The sequence below is a fragment of the Anser anser genome (genome assembly GCF_964211835.1).
Source record: "Anser anser genome assembly, chromosome: Z".
Classification (NCBI taxonomy): Eukaryota; Metazoa; Chordata; class Aves; order Anseriformes; family Anatidae; genus Anser; species Anser anser.
The window spans coordinates 34731050-34753728 of NC_139723.1; the positions used below are offsets into that span (position 1 = coordinate 34731050).

Here is a 22679-nt window from a genome sequence, read left to right on the forward strand (position 1 = left end):
ACCTCCTGCTGTTTTCAGCAATTCATCTCTGTTTTGTTTCCAAAACCCTGCTCCCAAAGAGCTTCTGATCAGCCAACAACCACTACCTCCTTCCCAGCGTGCCAGTGCAGGCCACTACACATCAAACCTCTGGATTCTGCTGCCACAGACCAAACCAGTAAGCTCACCTTGAGGATCAGCACCAGCAGACCTGCACTCATCAGGAGAGGAATGAGGCTGCTAATGAACCAGCTTAGCCAAAGGATGCCATTGTCAAGGCCCATAATCCTCATTGTCTCCTTCAGCCGGGCTTCCTTCTCATACACGATGCCCTTAATTATCACAGCCACTGAGTAGATCCAGGCTAGAGTCATGAAGAGAGGCATGGAGCGACTCATGACGCGCAGAAATCTGAGAGCAGGAAGAAAAGGGACAGAAGAACAAAGTGAGAAACATTAGTGTGACTTTGGCTACCGCTCAACGGCTAGCAGAGCATGGTGGCGGCTAAGGCTTCGCTGCACAAAGCAGCCCAAGTGCAAACCATGACACAGCATCAGTGTCTCACCACAGGGTGAGGCTGATGGGTCTAAAGCACATCACCAGCCCTGAGAGGGAGCTGGAGTTCTTGCTCAACTGAAGAGTAGGTGCAAAGAGCTGTTTTTCCTGGGGACTGCTCTCAGCTGTTCTCCTTCCTCTCTCTTGTGCTAAGGTCTCTGCTTTTTTTCCCAGTGCTAGTTTTGCCTGTATCAGGTTTGGGGATATTGGCACTTCTCAGGAATGCACTCCTGCTACCATCTACTCTGCATGTGGAAGTCCTGTACAGATTTTGGAAGGGTTCCACAAGTCATTACATATCCTAAATTACATACATGAGCCCTAATTCAGAGAATAGGGAGGCTAACGAGATCTGCTCCCACACTGACAATAGGGACACAGTAAGCCAATGCCTGAGGAGCTAGAAAAGCCCATGCCTCCTAAAACAGAATGCTCCTGGTAGCTTTTGAAGCAGCCTGTATACGTACATGTCATCCACATAACACGGGTAGGGCATCTGCTGCACATAAACTCCCGTCTTCTTCTCTGTGCCTGTTTGCACCCTGATGATGGCCTGTTCTACAACATCCTGCAGGTAGGCAAAGCCACCCCAAACATAGCGCATGTCCTCAAAGGGGTCAGCACGGGGACCAGGATCCCAGTACCTGCCAAGGGAACAAGACGTTTCTGTTAGAAATCCTCAGTCAGCTCAACCCCAGTAAGAAATTGTTCATAAGGCAGTACGTCAGGCCTCACCCATCCTTGATCTTGTTGGTCCTTTCCACGTTGTCAATGTCCATCCGTATCTTGTATTTCACATGTTGAGGGAGCTCTGTGCTGTTAGGAGCTATTTCAGTGAAGACAATACCAGCCCAGAACCTCCTTTCATCCAGAAGCTCCAAGGACTTGTTTATAAGACGGACTTCTGTGGCCACAGGCTCCAGTTTGTCCAAGTTGACACACTAGACAGGGACAGATTTGGAAGTGTTTATGGGATCAGATCAAACCAGAACACACTTTAAGTTCAGGAGGGACAAAAAAGGATAACTCTACAATACTAATGTCAGGCCCATGAAAAGGCTGTAGCACTCGGATACTTTGCAATGGCTCACAGTAGCCCAGCAAGTTGCTAGAGATGTCTTTTTTTTTTTTTCCAGCTTACTGGTTATCTGCAAGACAAACAGGTGTCCCTGAGAAATAACCCAAAGGTATTTTCTGTACAAGAGGTTAGGAAGCATTGCAGTGGTAGTTATAGGATTCCATCCAAGCATCGATTTTTATAGATGACGTTTTATTTTTGCTGTTACCAACAAGCTAGGTCTGACTGAAAGCCTCCAAAAGGCCAAGACCTGCTTTTGTTTGCACTCATCTGCCAAGATAAGTGAGTAACACGTAGAACAAGTTTCATTATTTGCTTCATCTTTCTCAGCTTAAAGAAGCTGCTAGCTTCACTGCTATCCTCAGCTAAAACCCCAAACAGAAATATGAGCTGCGACATGGCTGCAGTGAGCAGCCACTTTCAGTCGCCCAGTAACAACAGGGTGAGAAACCACATGCAATGGCCAAAGCAAGAGCTTCAAGAACAAGGCCTACAGTTAGGTTCCCACATCTATATTTAGATTCCCGAATAAATAGCATTTTCTAACATACTTTGCACTCAACCCCACCAAAGCGTGGTAATTCACAGAACAGGGACTGAAGAACATTGACCTTCCCTTCCCAGGAACCATCCCACCATGTGAGTGGAGTCCAAGTTGCTGCTGTCCCCCAGCTCCCTGCCCACACTATAGCATGATCTCACCTCCATGAAGCGGGAGATGGTCTGAATAGCCCTGTCTGTCTCATTGAAGGCATCCATCCAGGTGTACACCGACCCGTTATCTGTCTCAAACTCCTCCGGATGCTTTGAGAGGAAGCGGGCAATGTCCTCCACCGTCCAGTTGGAAGCTGGCAAGTGCAGGTCCCAGAGAGCTTTGCCTTTCAGCAGCGTCTGTGGATATTTTAATCAAAGAGGAAATAGTTACATTGAGAATTGCTGTTGGATCACCCCCTTGTCATGAAAATTAGCATTACTGGGGAAAACGTCTTTAAAATGCACTGATGGAAGCACTGATGTTAAACCAGAGCTCCCTTCGAGACCCTCAACCACCTGCACACAAGGCAGCTGCAGGATGGGTATGATGCCCGTGTTTCAGGTGGCAGCGAGCAGCGGCCCTCCATAAATGTTCACCTCCAGCACCAGCCACCTCCAAGCCCCAGCCACTTCGCCTGGCTGTCAGGAGGTCTCATCTCTGTCGTCTGCTGCCGAGTGCCAAGCAAGTCGCTTTGTCTCCCTGCGCCGATGCTCCCTCTGCCACTCACACCCTCTTTTAACTGTGCGAGTCGTATTTCCCCAGGGAGAAGCACTCTGCCCTACTGAGAAGCTCAGCCTGGGGGTGCTCCTGACAGCTCTGGGCACCTCTCCTACCGAAATGACGCACCTCTCCCAGCGCAGCAGCTGTGCTATCGGGCACACTTCGCAGGCGGGCTTGCTGTCTCCTTGTCCTGCCACATCTTTTCCGTGGAGAGGGCAGCAGAGAGCCACGCACAGCCCTGCACCTTGGGAAAACTCAGCAAGTGCTGCCCAGCCCCGGCTCAGCCCTAGATGGCAGCCACGAACCGGACTCCTCGGGCAGGAGAGAGCTGAAGAAGACAACAAAACCCATCCGCGCCTTCCCTCCTTCCCCACAAACCAAGGGGTTTTACACCAGCAAGACACGGAGCAGGAAGAAACGTGCTCAGAAGAAATGCATCTGGCTCGGAACAAGTCTCTGCTCCCCGCTGGGATGGAGAGAGGGTAAGGCGCAGCCAGAGGCTGAGTTCTCCAGGTAATAAACAGAAATACCAGCACCAAAAGCCGGGTGGCTTTGTTATGTGCTTTTTTGTTGTGTCACTGGGGCTGGCTGAAACAGCCTTGTACAGCAATGATGTCCTGCCTCTCTGCTCTCCCACCGGAGACAGTGCTGTTTTCACGCGGCTTAGCTCCAAGCTGTTGGAGGGTGGGCTGTGGACCCACTAGGTATATCTGCAACACTCTGCACAAGGGCAGTCCAGGTAGGAGCACCTGGCAAGGACTGAGCAGAACTGAGATCTGTGGGCAGTAATGTAAGGGCAGGTAGGAAGGCAGCATTAATTGTAAGAGATACAGCTAACCTGAAGGGGAGGAAAAAACAGCCAGCACAAGAGAGAAAACTAAAAATCATAACCAATAAAAACAGGAAATGGAATTTCTGCCAGAACAAAGAATGAAGCTGAGAGGTGCAGAGAGGAGCGTCCCCATGTGCAGCTGTTAGCAACAAACCCGAAAGCAACGGGTCACATGAGTTACAAAAACAGAATCACAAACTGGGAGAACAGAACAAGACAAGCTGACAAAGGAGAACGTGCAAAAGGGAAATCCGAACAAACAGGGATTGGCTGCACGATGCTGCCTTTGCGCGCTCGGTCTCCCGAGGCTGGCCACCCCACCCTCGCTTGCAGGAAGGGCACCACGCCTGCAGGCACGGGGCTCAGCCTCATCACGTCCAGCAGCAGCATTAACAGACAGTGACTCGTGGGGGCACGTCTCGTCCTCCCCGGAGTTAGGAGCTGCGTTAGCATCAGGCTGCAAGTGCCAGCAGTGAGTGAGAAAAGCAGTTTTCCTCTACCGCAGAAGGAAATACACCAAACATGTTCCACACCAAAGGATGCTGGGAGGTGACAACCTGTCTCCCGACAGCACAGCAGTCTCAGGGACTTGAAAACAGCAGAGTAGAACAGCCCCAAACAGGCAGCTGTATGTTTTAGCCTACCGCTGTGAGCTGCGCGGCATTGCTAAGCCCAACAGGATGCTGCCTGAGAGCTGCCCAGGTGTTCACAATGCAGTACTGCTGCGAGCATGAACCGCTGCAGGTGACCGCAAAGGAACTTCTGCTACTGCACCAGTACGGGGGAAGAGACCACACTGTTGGGAAGATCAAGAAGTAAACACCAGAGCCAGCAGAGTTAACAGGATGCATAAAATAAAGAATCAGTAAAGCCTAGGGCTCATTTAAGAACAAAAGCAAACAAAACAAGCCAGCAACATTCACCTTTCAAAAGACACAACTGCAAACCAAACCAATAGCCAAATCCTGGCTTTGTCAGCACTCCCTGCAGCAAACAGTTCAATTTACAATTGGTGGGCCTGATTCTCATCTCTCTGCTGCCAGTATCTGCAGAAGTAATTTTAATAAAGCCAACAGAGGCACAGGAGTAATAAAAATGATGTCTTCATCCTCTCTGGTATGTCGTGTTCTTGGGAAGTGCAACAGGATAGGTCAGGGACTGTTCTGCACATCATTGCATTTGGATCAACAAGGAATGAACTTCAAGGCTTAACAAACCCAGGGAGATCTCTGTGTAACACCCGTGCTATGACACCGACCCAGCTGCCAGCAGGAAAAGCTCCTCTGCAACTGATTTTCTGTTGTGCTGTTACAATTTTACATCACTGTGTTTCCAAAGACATCAGTGCAGAGGTGCAAGACCCACCCCTGAACTACACCTGAGGGAAGCAAAGTGAACTAAACCTCTTGTACTTTTAATAAGCAGATAATGCCTGAATAATGCAGGTCTTACACTGGGCACAATGCTCTGGGGAGCCAACAGAATAGCACAGTGTGTCAAATCCAAACAAGGCTCCCAACCCTTTCTTCATGGTCTCGTACGCATAACGTGTTATGAAGTGATCAGCTGCAGGGTGATGTTCCCTCTTCCCCCAAAAATACTCAACTATTACTAAATTACGCATACCATACAAGCCAAAATTAAGTTTTTACAAGGTTTGTGCCAGGTGACCACCAGGCATCTAGGTTTAGCTCTAACACAATAACCATTTAAATCTTACTGTACTCAATGGGGCCTGAGGCCACCTGGCACGTTCCAGGATCTGGTCTAGGTATATGGTGGCTCACGAAAGCGGCTGCTCCAGAGAGCACTTTCACAGAGCAGTGCACAGCACAGGCAGCTGAATATGTCACCAACGCCACAAAAATACCACCAGCCAGGTATTTGTACAGAATTAGGGCAACGGCGTGGAAGAAGTGGCACACTTTCCCGCAGAGGTAGATTAGAAGCAGCTGACAAACACGGTCTGCTCCTGTTCATGGCAGGATGTTACATGAAGGAGCGTCCAGCACAATGCAAGACTGGTACAACCACAACATGTTTCAAAAAGGGGGTCACATCCATACTATTTATCTGCCCAGACTAGCCCTGAAGCACTATCTAAAACAAGTCTTTCATGACTTATCGCAGAAGACGATGGTAGTGGTTCTGGCAAGAACAGCATACTGACCCGAATCAGATCCATTTCCTGACTGCTTTCCATAAACGTCCAGATCTTCGGGCTTATCTCCTCCCACATCCCCCCGAGGTCACGAAACACACCCAGCTCCTGGAATGTCCTGTTCACCTGTCGGCAAAGAGAGGAGGAAGGTTATTCCCAAAACCTGGCTCAGATCCACTGTGGGCTGAGAGGGTGCATTGACCTGTCAAGTGAAGTACTGAGCATTGCTTATATTCAAACAGCAACAGCTTCCGCAAGGACAGGAGTAAGGAAAGGCATGTGCATATGGAAGGAAAATTAGAAGAGGGAGTGAGGATGGCTGTGGCTGAGTGGGGCCTACTCAGAGAACTGCCCTTAAGGCTTGGTGGAATTTGGAGATGAAGGGCACGCAGAGGCAGCCCCTCCCCATGTGCTAGAAGAGTCTACTGAGGGGAACTAGAGAGCACATTAGGTAAGCTGCTATCAGAAATGGTTAAGGATCAGCTGACCAGCCTGCAGTGGGGGAGAGGAAAGACACCTGAAGGCATATCAAGGTCTTTCCCAGTCCCATATCCCACATCAGAGCTGCAAATACTGTGGGTAATCATAAAGCACCACCACAAATGTCTCCAGCAAGGTGTAGAAATGGAGTTCAGACTGGCCTTTTCTCTTTGAGCCTTTGGCATGGGAAGTGAGCAACTATGGAGGCTGTGCTTTGTGGACAATCATTTCTAGGCTTGCATTTGGACCCAATTTAACACAGAGAAGCTTAGCTGTACAGCCAGAGCACATACCTCACACTGCATATCAGAGGATAGGGTTAGAGTTACCTCAGTCATGACCTTCCTTATGGCTGGTGTGTCTGGAGTGTACAAGACCTTCCCAATCAGCAAGGGTTTCAAAGCCCTCCAAATAATTCTGGAAAGCGGGCTGGATTCCAGGTTCTTCATCAGCTCATTGCAGTAGGGTGCTGAGGAGGAGAGGACAGGGTGAGTGGCTGAATAGCAGTGTGACAACTGCAAAGGCACATGACCCATTCGCATGCACTTTAAGGACGGTCACAGCTGAAAGCAGAGCAGCTGTCACAAAACAAAAACCCTCCTCTGCTGCAAAGCTCCACAAAATGCCCTTTTCAGCCTGAGCCTTCACCGTCTGCCCAGCAAGCATGGAATACCTGCACAGCTTCCAGCATTAATGGGATACTCTATGATTAACAGTCACACTTATCTGCACAGCCCATGCAACCCACTGCATGCCAAAATTTGCACGGAAAAGGCCAGATTTCCAAGGACTGCACATGACGGTGCTCTCCATGCCCTTCAAGGATGTCCACATAGCCTTCAGTGGACCTTCTGCATGAGGCCCATGGGAATCCCTTGCATCTTGACACCCTCGCTGGCCCTAAAGGCACATGCAGGAGGCAGCAGATGGCTGTTCAGACAGCATGTGTGTGCTTTTCTGAAACAGTAGTAGGTATGCTGATCCTCAGGACCACTTTCATCCGTGGAATACAGCAGCCATTACAGCCATGCAGTGGATGGGACCTTAGACCACGACAGGGTTACACTTACTTGTGGAGTTATCATAGAAGTTGGTTACATCATCTTCAGTGTTGTTGCCTCCGAACAGTGCTTTGTAATTGTTGTCCTCATACCAGTTGAGGGATTTGATTTTGAGCCCTCCACCTTCGGGATGGCCACACACAATACGTGACACAGCCTGGTAGATCTGTGTAGAGGAGTTTGATGCATTCACATTGGTCAAGAACATCACCTCTTGCCTCATGTCGCTCCAGCTCTTCATGCTCAGCAACTGGAGGGGAGTGGGAGAAGAATGGAGACAAGGGTAGGAACCGGATTAGTGAAGGGAAAAGATCCTGCCATTCTCCTTCAAACCACACATCTGTTTTCAGACAGATGAGAATCCCACTGGATGCACAACTAACAGGAGAGACCAGGGGAAGTGTGTTTCCCCACACCACTGTGGGAAAACGTAGAGACCACGTACTTATCGTGCTCTTATTCTAAGTTTTCTCCTTCAGTGTTGTGGTGGTTCCTGCCTTTCCTGCCCTCTCACATGGAAACCACTTCTCTGGTTGCACAATAGCTCACATTCCAGCAGTCCCCTCACTCCGGGGTGGAGCGACTCAGAAGAGGGAATAAGGAAACAACACGGAGTGGGAGCAGCTAATCAGACCCAGCCTTACAGAGCTGCAGGCCCCAGCACTCTGGCAGTGTCACCCGGCACAGCTCCATCAGGGTCAGCAAGCCTCCTCAGATTTACACCAGGCAGAAATTTTGACCTCCTAGACCAGCAACACTGTGCCTGCCCTAGCACCTCCCTGCTCCTTTGTCAACAGCATTGTTGAAAGCCCGTGAAAACAAGCCCAGCTGCAGCCTCAGGCCTGACCACAATGTGTGCCTTCACTCCACAGAACATGAAGCCAGCCACGGTGAGAAGCCTTCTCCTTCCCTGCTTGCTTGACACCAGGCACAGAGATGCAATGCTCACAGCTGGAGGGGAGGTTCTGTGCAGCAAGACACATTCACTTGTTGTGGCAGCTACCTGCAGGATCTGTCACGAACAAAAGCAGCAGGTGCTCAGCCTAAGACACTGCATCAACGTCTCCACACTCAGAGACATGGCCAGGCTCACCACAAGGAGAAAAACGATGCACATCCATGAGCACTGCTTTCGTGCTACACTGGACCACTACTCTCAGGCTCTCTGGCTGGAGACGCGAGAAAACAGAGGTGTGTCCGTACACACTAAAAGCCTGTTTAGCTCAGTAACCTCTGTGATGGTGAAAGTAAGTGGATGTTAGGAAACAAAAAAGCAAGGCCAAGAACAGACTTCCCCCAAGTAACCTTCCAGATTCCAATTATTTTCAGCTCAGGGAACTTCTGTCTATTTGCTAACTCACAATGAATGTCTTCCATGGTATTTGAACATCTGCAAATATTTAGGATACAACATATCACTGGAAAGAACCTCCTCTCCCTCTCCTAAACTTGGCTACTGTTAGCTTCACTTGGTGCCACACTTTTTGCACAGTGAACATTCAGTCCCTATCTCTTTTTCTCTAGGCCATTCAACAGACCTCTGTCATATCCCCAGCTCATCTCCTTACCAGGCTGACAGGTCCCAGACTGCTCTCTTGTTCCTTATGCGAAAGTCACTCCACTTCTAAATGTCCCCGCTGCCCTTCCCTGAACTTTTTCCAGTTCTGCTACTGCTTTTTGGAGACAAAGTGCCTAGATCTGTACTCCCTATCAAACAGGAGGGCAAACCACAGATTTACATAGTGTCATGCTAACATCTTCCACAGTTGGTCCCACATCCTTTTCTAAATCTTTTCTAGCATTTGATCTGATTTCTTGTCTGCTACTGAATATCAGGTGACATGAACTGTGATGCTCTTGCTCTGCTGCCCAGAATAGCGACATGCACTAATAAGGGCAAGCAGAGCTGCTGAGACACCTATTTGTAATTGCTCATCAGATGCATCTCAGAAATAACATTAGGTGGCCCCAATTACTCTGTTTTCAGAGTCAGTCGAAGCCTTGCTGCCAGTTCTGCTGTGTCTTAGTTCTGTCACCTTTGTTTAAATAAAATGGCAGGTACTCAAAGTCTAGGACAGTTGGCAAAGACAGCCAACAACAACCCCAGAAAGCAATGGTGTCCCATAAAAACTCAATGCCAATTCAACCAAGGCAGGCACACCCAGGGTCTCTGGCCCTACACTGTAGGTAAACCTGGCCCTTTGTGTTCATTTGTAGTTCTGTGCATGCTCTAGAAGTGCCAACATCTGGACAAAAAAAATCTTGATGCTAAACAAGAGCTATTTTGTGTCACATACACAAGGAGCCTCTATTTTTAGCTGCCTGAAAACACATGACACATTGATATGATGGAAGACAGCTGTGAGAACAGCTAAAACCTGGGGATTCGGTACTTGTATCCAGACTTGCTTCAAGAGTACTTTCATTTCCTCACTACTCACTGGTGCCTTTGTCTGCACCCTGGTGCCAATCAATCAGGCTCCACAGATTCAGGGTGACTGACTGGACGCTAACATCGTAGGACGTGAATGAAAAAAAGAATGTAAGACAACAACTGTAGTTGATTAAATATACTCATGTGGATTTTGGATTTGATGTCTCCTAACCCAAAAGGCCAAGGCTGCACTTCAGGCGTGACAGTGTGAGTCTCCAATTCAAAGGGATGCCTTTGGGAGGTTTTGGTACTTTAGGTAAGACTGTTGAATTTTCTTTGGTAAATGTCAACTGCTTTAGCTAACGTACCATCAGCTCCTTAGGATAAGCAAAGGTACAGAAACAGAAAGGGTAGCTAATTGCCACAAACTAACTTGCAGAGGGATTGCATTAACAAAAGTATTTTTACTTGTTATTTTAAACACCAAGTTTAAGCAAGCAGCTTTGTTTCATCTTTGGCACCAGCAGTTTTACAATAGATGTGCAGAGCTGCTCTGTTCACGCCACTGGAAGCAAATATCTCACATGTCTGAAGTGTTACTGAACTACTTCTCCCAGACATCAGACCCAGCTCCGTCTTTCTTAATAGTTGCCCTCACTCTCAGAGTTTAATCTGCCCTCCTGGGTTGATTTAAAGAGCACAGGGACAGAGACCCAATCAATCCCCACACTAAGAGACAAATATTTTGTTCAGACTATTCTCTAATTAAAATTCCTTGCTAGAAAGGCTTCTAGACGTGGCACAAACAATAGCTCTCTCCACCCCCTCAAGCTGCTGCCCTGTGAAACAAGGGAACAAGTCCCTCCTTTTCACACAGAAATCAGCCTGCCAGACAATAAGAAGTAACTTTCGGTCAAGCCATCTGGAGCAGCTCACGCTGTACGCAAAGGAGAATGCTGCCTTTGTTTGCACAGTAATAAGGCAGCATAAAAGGTAGTCCTACCCAAAACAGCTGCCAAGCAAAAGGCACGCTACCCTGGGACATTTTCAGCCACATCAGCAAACTGAACGTCACATGGTTTCAATTATTTTTATCCCAGACAAAAAAGAAGGAAAAAAAAAAGAAGAAAAAAAAAAGAAAAAAGAAGAAAAAAAAAAGAAAAAAAAAAGGCAAGCTTAAGTGACGTAACGGGAAACAGCTGTAACCAAACTCTTAAGGGCAGCCTCCCTGCTAGCAGCGAGAGCTCTGCCACCGTCTTAACTGCAGCTGATCCGGGAATCATCTTAATTTCCCTGTAAAAGGGAGCCAGCGGCAGGTTCTGGGGCTCCGCGAGGGACGCGTGCCAGGGGCTGCTGGCTGGCACGGCGCTGGCTCCCGGCGGGGTGGCCGCCCCGGGCTCGGTGGGAGGGGAGCGCACGCTGCTAACCCCGAGTGACCCGCTCCTCCGCGCGCTCCCCGGGGTTACTGCCGTTCACCGCTCTGCTCTGCGGCTGCCTCCTTGCTGGCTGCACGGATGGACGGATGGACGGACGGAAGGCTCGAGGAGGGGAGGAGGAGGAGGTATTGTTTAGTTTAGATGGTTGTGATTTCTGCTAGAGGGAGAGAGTTTTTGCCTGGTAGCAGCACTTCAAAGTCGGAGCCGGGCAGAAAGCGGCTAAGATGTTTCTGGCTCCAAAAATTAAGAAAATAAAATAAAATAAATGGGGTTTGGGTTTCTGACTCATGCTAGGCATGCAAGGCTTTTTTCTTAATCCACTGTCTCACCTGCAAAAACAAATGCTCACGGTCTCTACAATGTCACTTTGCCTCTGCAAATCACCACGTTTTGCCAGAGCCTTTCTCAGCTGCCACTGTGATGCCACTGCATTGGGTGCCCCACAAAGGTCAGAAAACAATAGCTGCCCCAAAAAGCTGTTTATCCAAACACGAAGAGCAAACAGTACCCTATAGTTCCTCAGTTGTAACACACACCTCTTCCACATGCCATGCCCTCAACAAACATAAGGGCCAGTACCTACAACACAGAAACACACCTGGCACGGCTGGCAACTGATTGAAAAAGCTAAAAAGGAGGCAAACCTCCACAGGCAGTTTGCGAGCTGCTGCTAGTCAGCAGATATATTGCAAAGGTAACTACTGTGCCACTGCTGAGAAAGTAAACCCCACAGAAGATTTAACTCTTGCACCTCCCAGAGGTACCCAATCTTTAGCCACATGCCTAAAGAACTCCTATGGTGTCCATGATCTGAAGTTTTGTGCACCAAGGGGCTGCATTGCAGGTGCTGCCTGTCGACATAGGGATGACGGTGGTAGGATGGTGGAGAAATTTCAAAAACAGCAAGGGGTTTGACTTTGAGTTGCACCAAGGAAACTTGTGCTCCTTGTACTCGACCACAGGCTCGGGCAGCCACCACCACACCAACGTATTCTTCTGACACAAAGGACATACTTACCTCTTTAACGAGCTTTCCCAGGCTCTCTTTCAAAGCCTCCACAGTTTCTGACAGATCCCGCAAGGAAGAATTAAAAGAAATGTGTCTCTGCAAGAGATAAAAAGAAACAGGGAGTCACTACCAGGCACCAACCAATGTGGAAATTAAACCATTTTAGACATCCTTGTAAAGAAGGGTAGATAGGACTGTTTACAAGGCGAAGTGATTGATGGGGAAGATAGGCTCTCTGTGCAACCTTGAGCTCAAGCTACCCCAGGCTTCAGCACCCCATAATGCAATGGAGACTCCACAGCTTCCAGCTCAGAAATCCTGCTGCACAGTACATCTCACCTTCAGGTGATCTTCATCACCTGAGTCCTCCCATCAGACCTTTACATTTTCAGACTAAACCAATGGTGCATATTAAAAGAACCAGGTTCCATAAAGCAACAGCACCACAAGATAAATAGTTACAGGTTTCTAGAAGCGGAAGGCACAGCTTCTTTCTGGAAATCCCATTTGCTCTAGCAATTGCTTGACCTGGGAGTCCCACTGAAGACAACTCCTTGTTTATAGTTGCCCTCCGTGTAACTGGTGGGGGGCCTGGATTTTTCTTTTGTTTCTTCTGTTTTATTTCTGGATAGTTAAAGCGCTACCTTGCATGGGAAACATTTCTTGCAAGAGAAGCATCAAGACTCTTTAGCCTAATGCTTTGGACACAATCCTTCTTTCAGAGGAATGAGGATTAAAATCATTTCCTAAGATTTCACATTCATAGCTACATGTTACAGCATTGTGACACAAAGAGGAACAGTCAAGACCCTCGATTTTAGTACAAATCTTTTGGGCTGAAGCCTTTCATTTTTACATCTTTCCCAAGGCAATTGCTGGAAGCAAAGTCTGGAGTCTTTCACATGCTCTAGCTGACTTGCTGAAGGCTAGTAAGAGTTCGTCGGTGTCAGCTGGTGTAACTGGGCACCGTTCCACTGATCTGCTGCTGGGATATTTACACCTAGCTAACTTTGCTGAGTGCTCAGTTCATGCCTGCTCCAAAGCCAGCTGTAAATTCATGGAGGCTTTCTGGCGTCTATGAATTTCTACTGAACACTGACCTTAAGGTTCAGATAAACCAAATCACATCAGAGCTAGAAGAAAAGCAATTAAAACTCCCCACAGGCTAAGACCTTCAAGCCATTTTAAAGGAATACAGTTAGCAAATATCAAAGCTACATAGCTGCACTACCACTTCAGCAAGGAGATGAAGTAGAAAGTCTTAGATTCGTGCATACTGTAAGACAAGCCCGGTCAGCTCGATTATACCTCATCAAGCTCTACGCAGATTTGCGTTGTTCGGTGTATTCAGAAGTGATTCAGGGACAGGGTGAATGAGGAAGAGTTTTCTGATGATACTAATTGGTTCAGAATAGTGAAAGTTGAAAGCCAATTGCAAAGGATTAGTGAAAGACCTCATGCTGACACACTGTTATAAAGCGCCAGATGAAATTCAGTGCTGCAAAGTAAAGTACACAGGGAGAAGACAGTTCTACCTTAAGATACCCCTGGATGGTTCTGAACTACCTAACACCACACAGAGAAGAGATCACAGAATTACAATGATAAGACAGGTCAACATCAGTACACATCCATGGTGCGTTCTTGTTTCTCAAGTACTATGTGCAATTTTGGATCCTCCATCTACGAAAGAACGCAAGTACAGAAGAAGGCCACAAGTATGATTTTAAGATACAAATGGCTTCTGAAGGAAGAACAACAGACCGCAGTTCTTCAACAGAAATCTTACTGACAAGCAGAGGATATGACAGGGGACTGTGGAATTAATAGTGGGATAGAAAACATGAATAGGCGATGATTGTTCACTGCACCTCATCATAGAAGAACAGAGAGCTTCCATTGTAAAGACTGGTTTAATACAAACCAAAGGAGCTATTCCACATACAACCCAGTCAAAATGGAGAAATTTTGTACATACTATGCAATGCTGAAGGTAAAAGTTAACATGGGCTTGAAAAAGGCTAAGAAGTCATGAAAGAAAAAAAACTACCAAGATTCCAGGCTTAGCTGAAGAAGTAGTGCTGCTGGAGTAGCACTCAAGGGACGCTGAGCTGAATAGGACTTTGGTCTGAACAAGTATGTAAGCCTTATGAGATTCAAGTTTTCAAATCTGACCCTGAAATGTCTTCGGTTTCCCTGGAAAAGAACTTTTTGCAGTGTCTCTGTGCAGCTCTTTACATTCAGAAGTGTCCTCTATATTCAGCACTTCTCAAGTAGGATTGGTCCCACTGTGACAGTGTATTTTGCAGGTGTCTGCACTAGAACCAAGTGGGGATAATGGCTCATTTGCTGGTGAAATACTGGAAGACATCACCTGTCTTTTCCTGGCACATGGTGGAAAGAGAAAGTTCTAGCAGGTTTTGAACAGAGCTGCCCTGTACAATTACTGTGCTCGTGGCTGGTAAGTTATGCCTTCATCTAGTCTTGGGCATTTAGGGCATGTAAATGTCCTAATATTCTGCAGTTACACACTGCACTAAGCACACGCTGTGTGCTTGCACGTGCGCGCTTACAGGACACAAAATAGAGAAATACTTGAGCTAACTAGAGTTGACTGCCCAGTCAAGACAAGCCTTAAATAAACCCACCTGTCAGCTCCTGCTAGAAGGGATGGAAAACTCTTTAACATACATGAGAACACATCTGTATTTGAAGTGCTGGGAGGTCATAACAAAATTGTCACTTGCTGCAACGTAACAGCTAATTGCTTCTGCTTAACAGACCACTCTGCCATGTTTGCTTTGAAACAGTTATTACAATTTTACATGGATCTTAGTGGAAACTGAGCACTGAACTTTGCAGAAAAATCACATGCTTTGTGTTTCTGCTTTTGTTTCCTGGGAGTGGAAGTCCCAAAGTACAGCTGTTTGAAATCACGATATCATTGTGCTTGACCGAAAACACTCAAAAGAGCAAGGAAAGCCACAAGTTTAGTTGCAGCATGTATTTACATTAAGAGACCTTTTCTAAAGCCATTTTTTTCAACTGGAATGCATTCAACATTCAATGCTTAGTTCATGCTAACCATATGACAAAATACCAGCTGCATTATGAAGGGAAAAGAACAATTGGATTTTCATGTGCTCACCCACACTCCTTCAAGCACTACTACAGTACAGAAGCCACAACATATTTATGGCTTATTATAGACCCACACCACTGGAAGTGAATGTGGCAAAGCCCTTCTTAAGCAGCACTGCAGAGATGAAATCCCACAAGGCCAATTTGAATCGTCTCTGTCACTGAACAGTCTCCCCCAAGTTGTTTTCAAAACTGGGGAGATTTGCAGAGGTAAAAGTTGTTGCACAGACATGTAATTTTATGCTATAAGACAGTCCCTACCGATCAACACCAGTCTGTTGGGACATCTCTGACTTAATGCCATTGCTCTTGATAACCTTCCCCAGCCTGTACAGTTCTTCCAAGGGACAACTCCTGACCTAGCACAGAGAGAAAGCTGAAATGAAAACTTGTCTGCATGGAATTAGAGGTTCTGTTTCTCTATTTTTCTCCAACCAGCTTCTCCTGCCTCTCTTTAGTTTCACTGAATACACCCAGTAGAAGGCAAACCTTCCACTGAAGACAAGCTGTGCCTGCAACTGGCTTGAACAAAATGTACTACAGCCCATTGTTCTTATTGCTGGCCAAAAAGGCTTCAGGGAATGGATGAAGATTGAGATGTGGGACCTAGAAAAAAGAATCTGACTTTTATAGACATTTGGTGCTTCTAGGGGAGTGAATACTCCCTTCAAGAAGGAAAGCTGATCCTCTGCCATGGCACCCTGTGATCGCTCCCAGATTTTCTTCTGCGTTTCCATCTAAACAGCGCCCCCCCAAATAGGTTCTTATGAAGGAGGGAACAAGGAGGCCTACCTGAACTTCCCCACCATGCCTCTACCATCTTGGCTCTGTTTTCTCACCCTACAGGAGCAGGGTAAATGAAAGTCACACAAAGGATCAGTGGCAGAGCTAGAAAGGCGTATGTAAAATTTTAATTGGAAATCCTTTATCTTAACTGTACTAATCCACTTTGTGCAACATCCAGTGTCTGTTTGGGATAGAACAGATGAGCGGATATGCAAAGACAAGTACTGAGTTTTTGCCTTCTTTTTCAAACTTCCTTTACAGTGCTGTGACATTCAGAGCTCACAAATTTCACTGTGCACCTGTTTTAATTTCCTTTTTAGAACTCTGCTCTCTTCATAATTCACAAAAAACTACTGTTTTGTTGTGAGTTACCTGAAACACTTATTGTTTCCCTCAGGCTGCAAAGGCACAAAACACTTTAAGCCGATAGAAGCAGGTGTTGACACAGGGGTCTCAAGCCCCCTCCCCATACACCCTGACCACTCGGTTCCCAGTCTTGTAACAACCCCCCTCCATCCTTCTGCACAAATGTTTGTGTAACCATACAATTACATTAGTCCATTCTAATCCAGATCAATTCCCTAACACAATTTGCTTATGGTCTTGCAGAGGGAACAACAAACAGGGATGTACAAGGGCAAGAGCAAGCAGGTGGATGTTGGCCGGAATCTTCCATATGCAGCACACCAGAAATTACAGCCACTTGAATGGCAAAAACTTCCATTTTGCTGTTCAAGACTTTAGTGTTGAACTTACACAGTTCTTGCACATTGTTCCAAGTCCTTTTCATTCCAGTTATATCTACCTAATTATATTAAGATGTTTTTTCTCTGCCTCCCCAAAAACCAGCAGAGCTTAGGTCTCATCATGTGAGTCAAATACCTGCCTCTAAATTTCTGTTGTACCTGCATCTGACTTGACCCTTACTTTTACTTACTGACATCAAGGGGATTAAGCCAAAAATTAAAAATAAATCTCTGGGACAGTCAACTTGTTGGCATTGGTTTGCAGGCTCTGTAGTGGATAGGGTGCACGCTAGCTTCAGCATGCTTGTCCAAGATTTGACCCCCAGTGCCTTTAATGATAAGCTACTTGTCAAAAGCCTGCTTTGTTTAAGAACAGAAAGTTCTCTCTTTGTTCCAAGATGTTACTACAGGTCATGGCATTTTTTTTTTAGCCTTTAAAGCCACTAAGTTTCAAATGTATTGGTCATGATCCTGGTGTTATTTTAATCATTTTGCCTGGGCATACTGAAGCAACTTGGTTTTATTTCACTCACCAAAGCATTACAGCAGCTTTTACTAGTGGGTAGCGTGCAACATTTTTCTGAAGAAACCCATGGACCTTTACAGGGTGGTGTACAACATATAGCCAATTTAGAACTTCTGGCTTCAGGGCTCGGGCTTCTCTGAAGCCAGGATCATAAGCAAACTTCTCAGAAGTCACCCAAAATTGCTCTTAATGTCTCTATCTACTTTGCTGTTGCCAAGTAGCACTATCAGAGTGGCTTATGACTGCTTTCTTTCTCCAGTAAACAATACAGATGTAACAACAGAGGCATACTATCTGCTTCTGTCAGCTAAATTGCAGAGACTTTCAAACATAAGAAAAAACAACGTGGAGTCTCCAGAGGGCCCAGAAGGCCGATGCTAAGTGGTGTTAGCTGGTTAGTTTCATCCTACTCAGTCCAAAAATACTAGAGACGCTGAATGAGATAAAGTGAATGCATGCATACACATCTAACTGCACAAAAGAAATTGCTTATAGCCATTCATTTTCAAAATAGCTCATTTTTGTTATGGGGATGATTTCAGTACTGTTACCTCATTTCTTAGTGCTTATGATTAGCTTGCTCTTACAGCAAGAAAGAAAAAATGCAGATGGAGGACACATGGAAAACAGAAAATGATCTGCAGAGAGAACTGTCCACTGTGCACTGCACTGAAGAGTAACATGATTCCAGTACTTGTTAATGACCCTCTTTGACTGGGGACAAAGCCAAGCAAGTGGTACATGACTTTCTGTCCTGAAAGGCTCATCAAATCTGGAAACACACACAGCTGAAGTGTTTATTTCTTCCAGTGCACACAAGAGAGTGTTTGTTTTACTGGGTAACAGAGCGGGTTCTGTGGTCCCTTCTCTCTGGTATTTCCAGCACTAACTTCCTCAAACTTTTGCTCTTTATCCAGATATTGTGGGCATATAACAACAAAGCATCACTGGTGTTTCTTAGAATAAACAGCTAAGTCTGCCCCAGACTGCAATCACCCCCTAACTGACACATTTCCCTTAAGTTCAATGAGTTTTGGAGCACTTGCTCCAAAATCTATTGAGTTGGTCAGCCTTTCAAACAGGGTCTTTAACAGTTGACTCCTCTACATATGAATTAAACCTGCTACTGGCTAGGAACTTCCGCACTCTACAGCCCCTTGCTAAGTGCAGAGGATGACGGTTTTAGCACCCAGCATGGGCCAGTCTAACATCTGGGCTCATTTCAGCTGCGATACAGCTGACCAAAGCATAGGGACAACCCATCATCTGTTTGTTACTACACAGCATAAATATTTTCCTCTTGACAAACTAAATCACAGCCCACACACATCTACACTATGCAAGCAACACTGCAATGGAAAGGGTAGGAATGACAGGAAGAAGCAACTTTGTTCAAGCTTCAATGATAAAGACCATCTTCTTTCTTAATAACAATAAAAAATTCACTCTAGAAATACAGAGATGAATTTCCAGATTGAAACCCCTTGAAAACATCACAATGTCAATGATAGCTTCTCACAGCTGCAACCATTAGACTCACCTGAAGAGGCTTCAAAGGATTCAGGTTAGCACGGAAGGCTTGTTCGGCTGCAAGGAGTTTTTCCTTTGGTAAGGCGCAAATGAAGGCCTCAGAGTCCATGGCCACTGACTGATTTTGGATTGTAAGAAATTCAGACAGCATTGAGCTATTGCAGAGATCTCGCAGCCGCATTCGGTAACCAGACACTATGACCTAGAAAAGTGAGAAAAGCATATAAATCTCCTTACGTTTAAGAGTCATAGAACAAAACTGGTTATCACCTAGACAGAACTAACCATTCACAACATTTCCAGATAGAGGGAAGAGGGCATTTTTCTTTACAAGTTGCATGGTCACAACCCATACGCAACTCTGAATTCCAAGAAAAACATGTTTCCCTGCAGAGTACGTGGGGGGAAAGTTCTGGGGGACACGGGTCTCTCTCCACTTCCCTGCACACGTGCTCAGAGCTTCGGTAATCTTGTCCTCCATAGCAGCCATTTTCTCCAACCAAGGGTACACACATTGCCCAATATTCAGTCTTCTGGGAACTGTGCCATAGAGACAAAACAAGGCTTGTGACCAGACACAAGTCTGGCAAATATATGTGAAGGGCAAAAGAACTATGTCCCAAACTCCTTAGTTATATCTGCCAGCTACGTTCTCTGTATGGTTCTGGATCAGGATCACCTTCTCCTGTAGCTCTTGATGCATCTCTTTACCAGCAGCCAAGATAAACATTTTGCAATGTTTCGGGGGCAGATAATGTACCAGTGAAATAAAGAATAATTTTACTTACTGCAACAAACAAGAGATAAGATCCTTGAGTCTTCTTTTACACGCATATTTTTACTTAAGGTGATGGTTTGCTTGTGGATGAGGTTTACTCATCCACAAACAATCACTTTGTTTGTGAAGGAAATGCGTAAAATTGCTCTGATTGATCACGAACACCTTTCAGCCCTGGTAGGCAAGTTTATTTCTTTAATGAAGTCAATAAAGCATCTAAGTTTGTTCAACAAGAAACAGGTGCACAGCAAACAGGTACACACTTCATGAAAGTGAAAAACACAAGGAAAATTTGGAATCCTTTTGGAAAGGATTTTTTTGTTTGCCTTGGGGCTAGAGAGAGTGAACAATTTTATTGTGAACACACAGTGAACAAGAGCTTTACAGTTCATGCTTTCTGTTCTTTTGTAATACCCAATATGCATTGCCCAACTTCCAGCAAAAAATAGAGGATTGATCTACATCCCAGAAGAGTTAACAGTTTCTGCATAATGCTGGTAAGCCTGAGAATATCCTTGTCTTTCAAAACCAAAAGGGCATCAACAATCCAGGGGGAAAAAAGCGCACTATGTTCAGAAAACAAGCAGATGGAAATGATATGAGAGGGAAGTGATTTATAATGCAACACTTATGCAAACCTTTAACTTTAGTCTGCATCCATATGCCAAAAATAGGATGTTTCTATGGTGCACACTCGGCTGAATACACAGAATAGCTCCTGCATCAAGAAGTCAAGACTTTTGAGAAAGATTTTTTTTTGCCAGCAGCATTACTACCACATCATAGCCATGCTGTAAAAGGGATATTCTTGTGACACTGGAATAACACTCAGGAGTCGTGGGCTCAGTCAAAAATAGTTTCCCTGGGTGGATATACAGAAAACCAGTGTCTCTCAGTGCTCACTTAAAAAATAAGGATGAACAAATCTCTAGTGCCTGACAATCTATTTTACTCAGATTTCAAGCTCCTTTGGAAAAAAGATGCTCCTATCAAACACAGCCCATCCAAGGCACATGACCCTCACACAAAGGCCCTACCCTACCTACCCCTCCAACCTGAACACCCAGTCACACCTAGCCAATTCTCTTCAACAGTTTTGAGCCACCTGAAGCCACGGTGTCTTCAATAAGCAAATAAATGGCAGGTTAGCTCCCTAAGACTCCCAAAATGCCAAGCTCATTTCCAAGAAAGCAGTCACAGGTGACTGTTTTAGGTTCACGGGTCACACTGTCCTCTCCTGGGACTGTCCCTGTTGTATGAAACAGGGAGATTTGTGCCAGGCAGCATACACCCTGGCCACTGTTATTTACTCCTCACTGCCATTGAATGGGTCATGCTGCAGCCCAGACCAGGACCTCAGCCGTTTTCGCACGGATATGGCCCTACTCCTGCCATCCAAGCCATGATCCAGCATGTGCTCACACAGCTGCCTGCCCACTGGTGGTCTGGGTTCCTTCCAAACCCCACAACCCCCTCAGCATGCCTACTACTGTCAGAGAAACATGAGGTCGAGCTTCTCTGCCCCAGGAAGCAACGTCCACACCTGGACAAGGCTTTGGCCATTTTTATGCATCTGTACCGTACGTGGTGCACTGGATACATGACCCTGCTTAGGACACTGGAGTACATTACAGTAACATCAGTGAACTTTCTCCTCAGAAATTCCAGTTCCCTACTTGCTTACAAACTGTAATTCTGGGCTTATTACGCAACTATAGGACACCAACAGACTGCAGGAGAAGTCTGCATTTGTAGACTGCATTTGCTGTGAGAGGTTTGCATACTCTGAATAGGCCTTTCTGTACAACCTTATATGAGTGAAGCTGTCACCCATTTATAGATATGTCACCTATTTTTTCCACCTTTTTTTTTAGTACAACTTAACTTGTATGAATAATTATCAAACTGCACTGAAAAAGATGGCTTGAGAGAATTCACTGAAGAATGAGACACTATGTGGAAGAGGGGCAGCAGCTGTAACTAGAATCATAGAATGGCTTGGGTTGGAAGGGGCCTTCAAGATCATCTAACTCCAATCTCCCTGGCATAGGCGGGGATGCCACCCACTAGATCAGCAGGGCAAGGTCCCATCCAGCCTGGCCTTAAATGCCTTCAGGGATGGGGCATCCACAACTTCTCTGGGCAACCTGTGCTGGTGCCTCACAACCCTTACAGTGAAGAATTTCCTCTTAGTGTCTAATCTAAACCTATCCTCTTTTAGTTTAAGACCATTCCCCCTTGTCCTTTCATTATCTACCCAAGTAAAGAGCCCTTTATAAGACCCCTTTAAGTATTGAAAGGCCGCAATGAGGTCTCCCGGAGCCTTCTCTTCTCCAGGCTGAACATCCCCAGCTCTCTCAGCCTTTCTTCATAGAAGAGGTGCTCCAGCCCTCTGATCATCTTTGTAGCCCTCCTCTGGACTCACTCTTACAGGTCCACATCTTTCTTGTGCTGGGGGCCTCAAACCTGGATGCAGTACACCAGGTGGAGCCTCAAGAGGGCATAATCCTCTCCCTCCATCTGCTGACCACCCCTCTGTTGATGCAGCCCAGGACACAGTTGGCCTCCTGGGCTGCAAGCGCGCACTGCTGCCCCATGTCGAGCCTTTTGTCCACCAGAACCACCAAGTCTCTCTCCGCAGGGCGGCTCTGAACAAGTTCTTCTCCCAGTCTGTACTCCTGTCTGGGATTGCCCAGACCCAGGTGCAGCACTAGCAACCTAATTAATGTTTCACTGGGTGGAAAAAAAAAAAAAAAAGATGGGAAATAGGAGATTCCATTTAGCCTGAAGGATACAAAGGCTAGTTTCTTATGCTAATCAAAACATTTCCATGTGGGTCTTAGTGTCTTTTTACAGCTTACAACCAAATAAGACAGTAAGTTGAGGGTAAGGAGGAAGAGAGAAGCAGGGATTACATTTTCCTCTCTGTTTGTACAACACCTAGCATAGAGG

General features: G+C 46.1%; 1 protein-coding gene across 2 annotated transcripts in view; it reads right to left on the minus strand.

The window, feature by feature from the left end:
• ABCA1 (ATP binding cassette subfamily A member 1) overlaps positions 1 to 22679 on the minus strand; it is a 92903-nt gene that overhangs the window by 25800 nt on the left and 44424 nt on the right. For both annotated transcript variants that reach the window (XM_083815977.1, XM_083815976.1), the window contains exons 7-15: positions 18960 to 19151; positions 12230 to 12316; positions 7411 to 7651; positions 6670 to 6809; positions 5870 to 5986; positions 2315 to 2503; positions 1270 to 1475; positions 1002 to 1178; positions 168 to 390 (exon numbers count right to left, since the gene is read on the minus strand). In XM_083815977.1, coding sequence (XP_083672103.1) covers positions 168 to 390; positions 1002 to 1178; positions 1270 to 1475; positions 2315 to 2503; positions 5870 to 5986; positions 6670 to 6809; positions 7411 to 7651; positions 12230 to 12316; positions 18960 to 19151 — 1572 coding nt within the window. The remainder of the gene's footprint in view (positions 1 to 167; positions 391 to 1001; positions 1179 to 1269; positions 1476 to 2314; positions 2504 to 5869; positions 5987 to 6669; positions 6810 to 7410; positions 7652 to 12229; positions 12317 to 18959; positions 19152 to 22679) is intronic.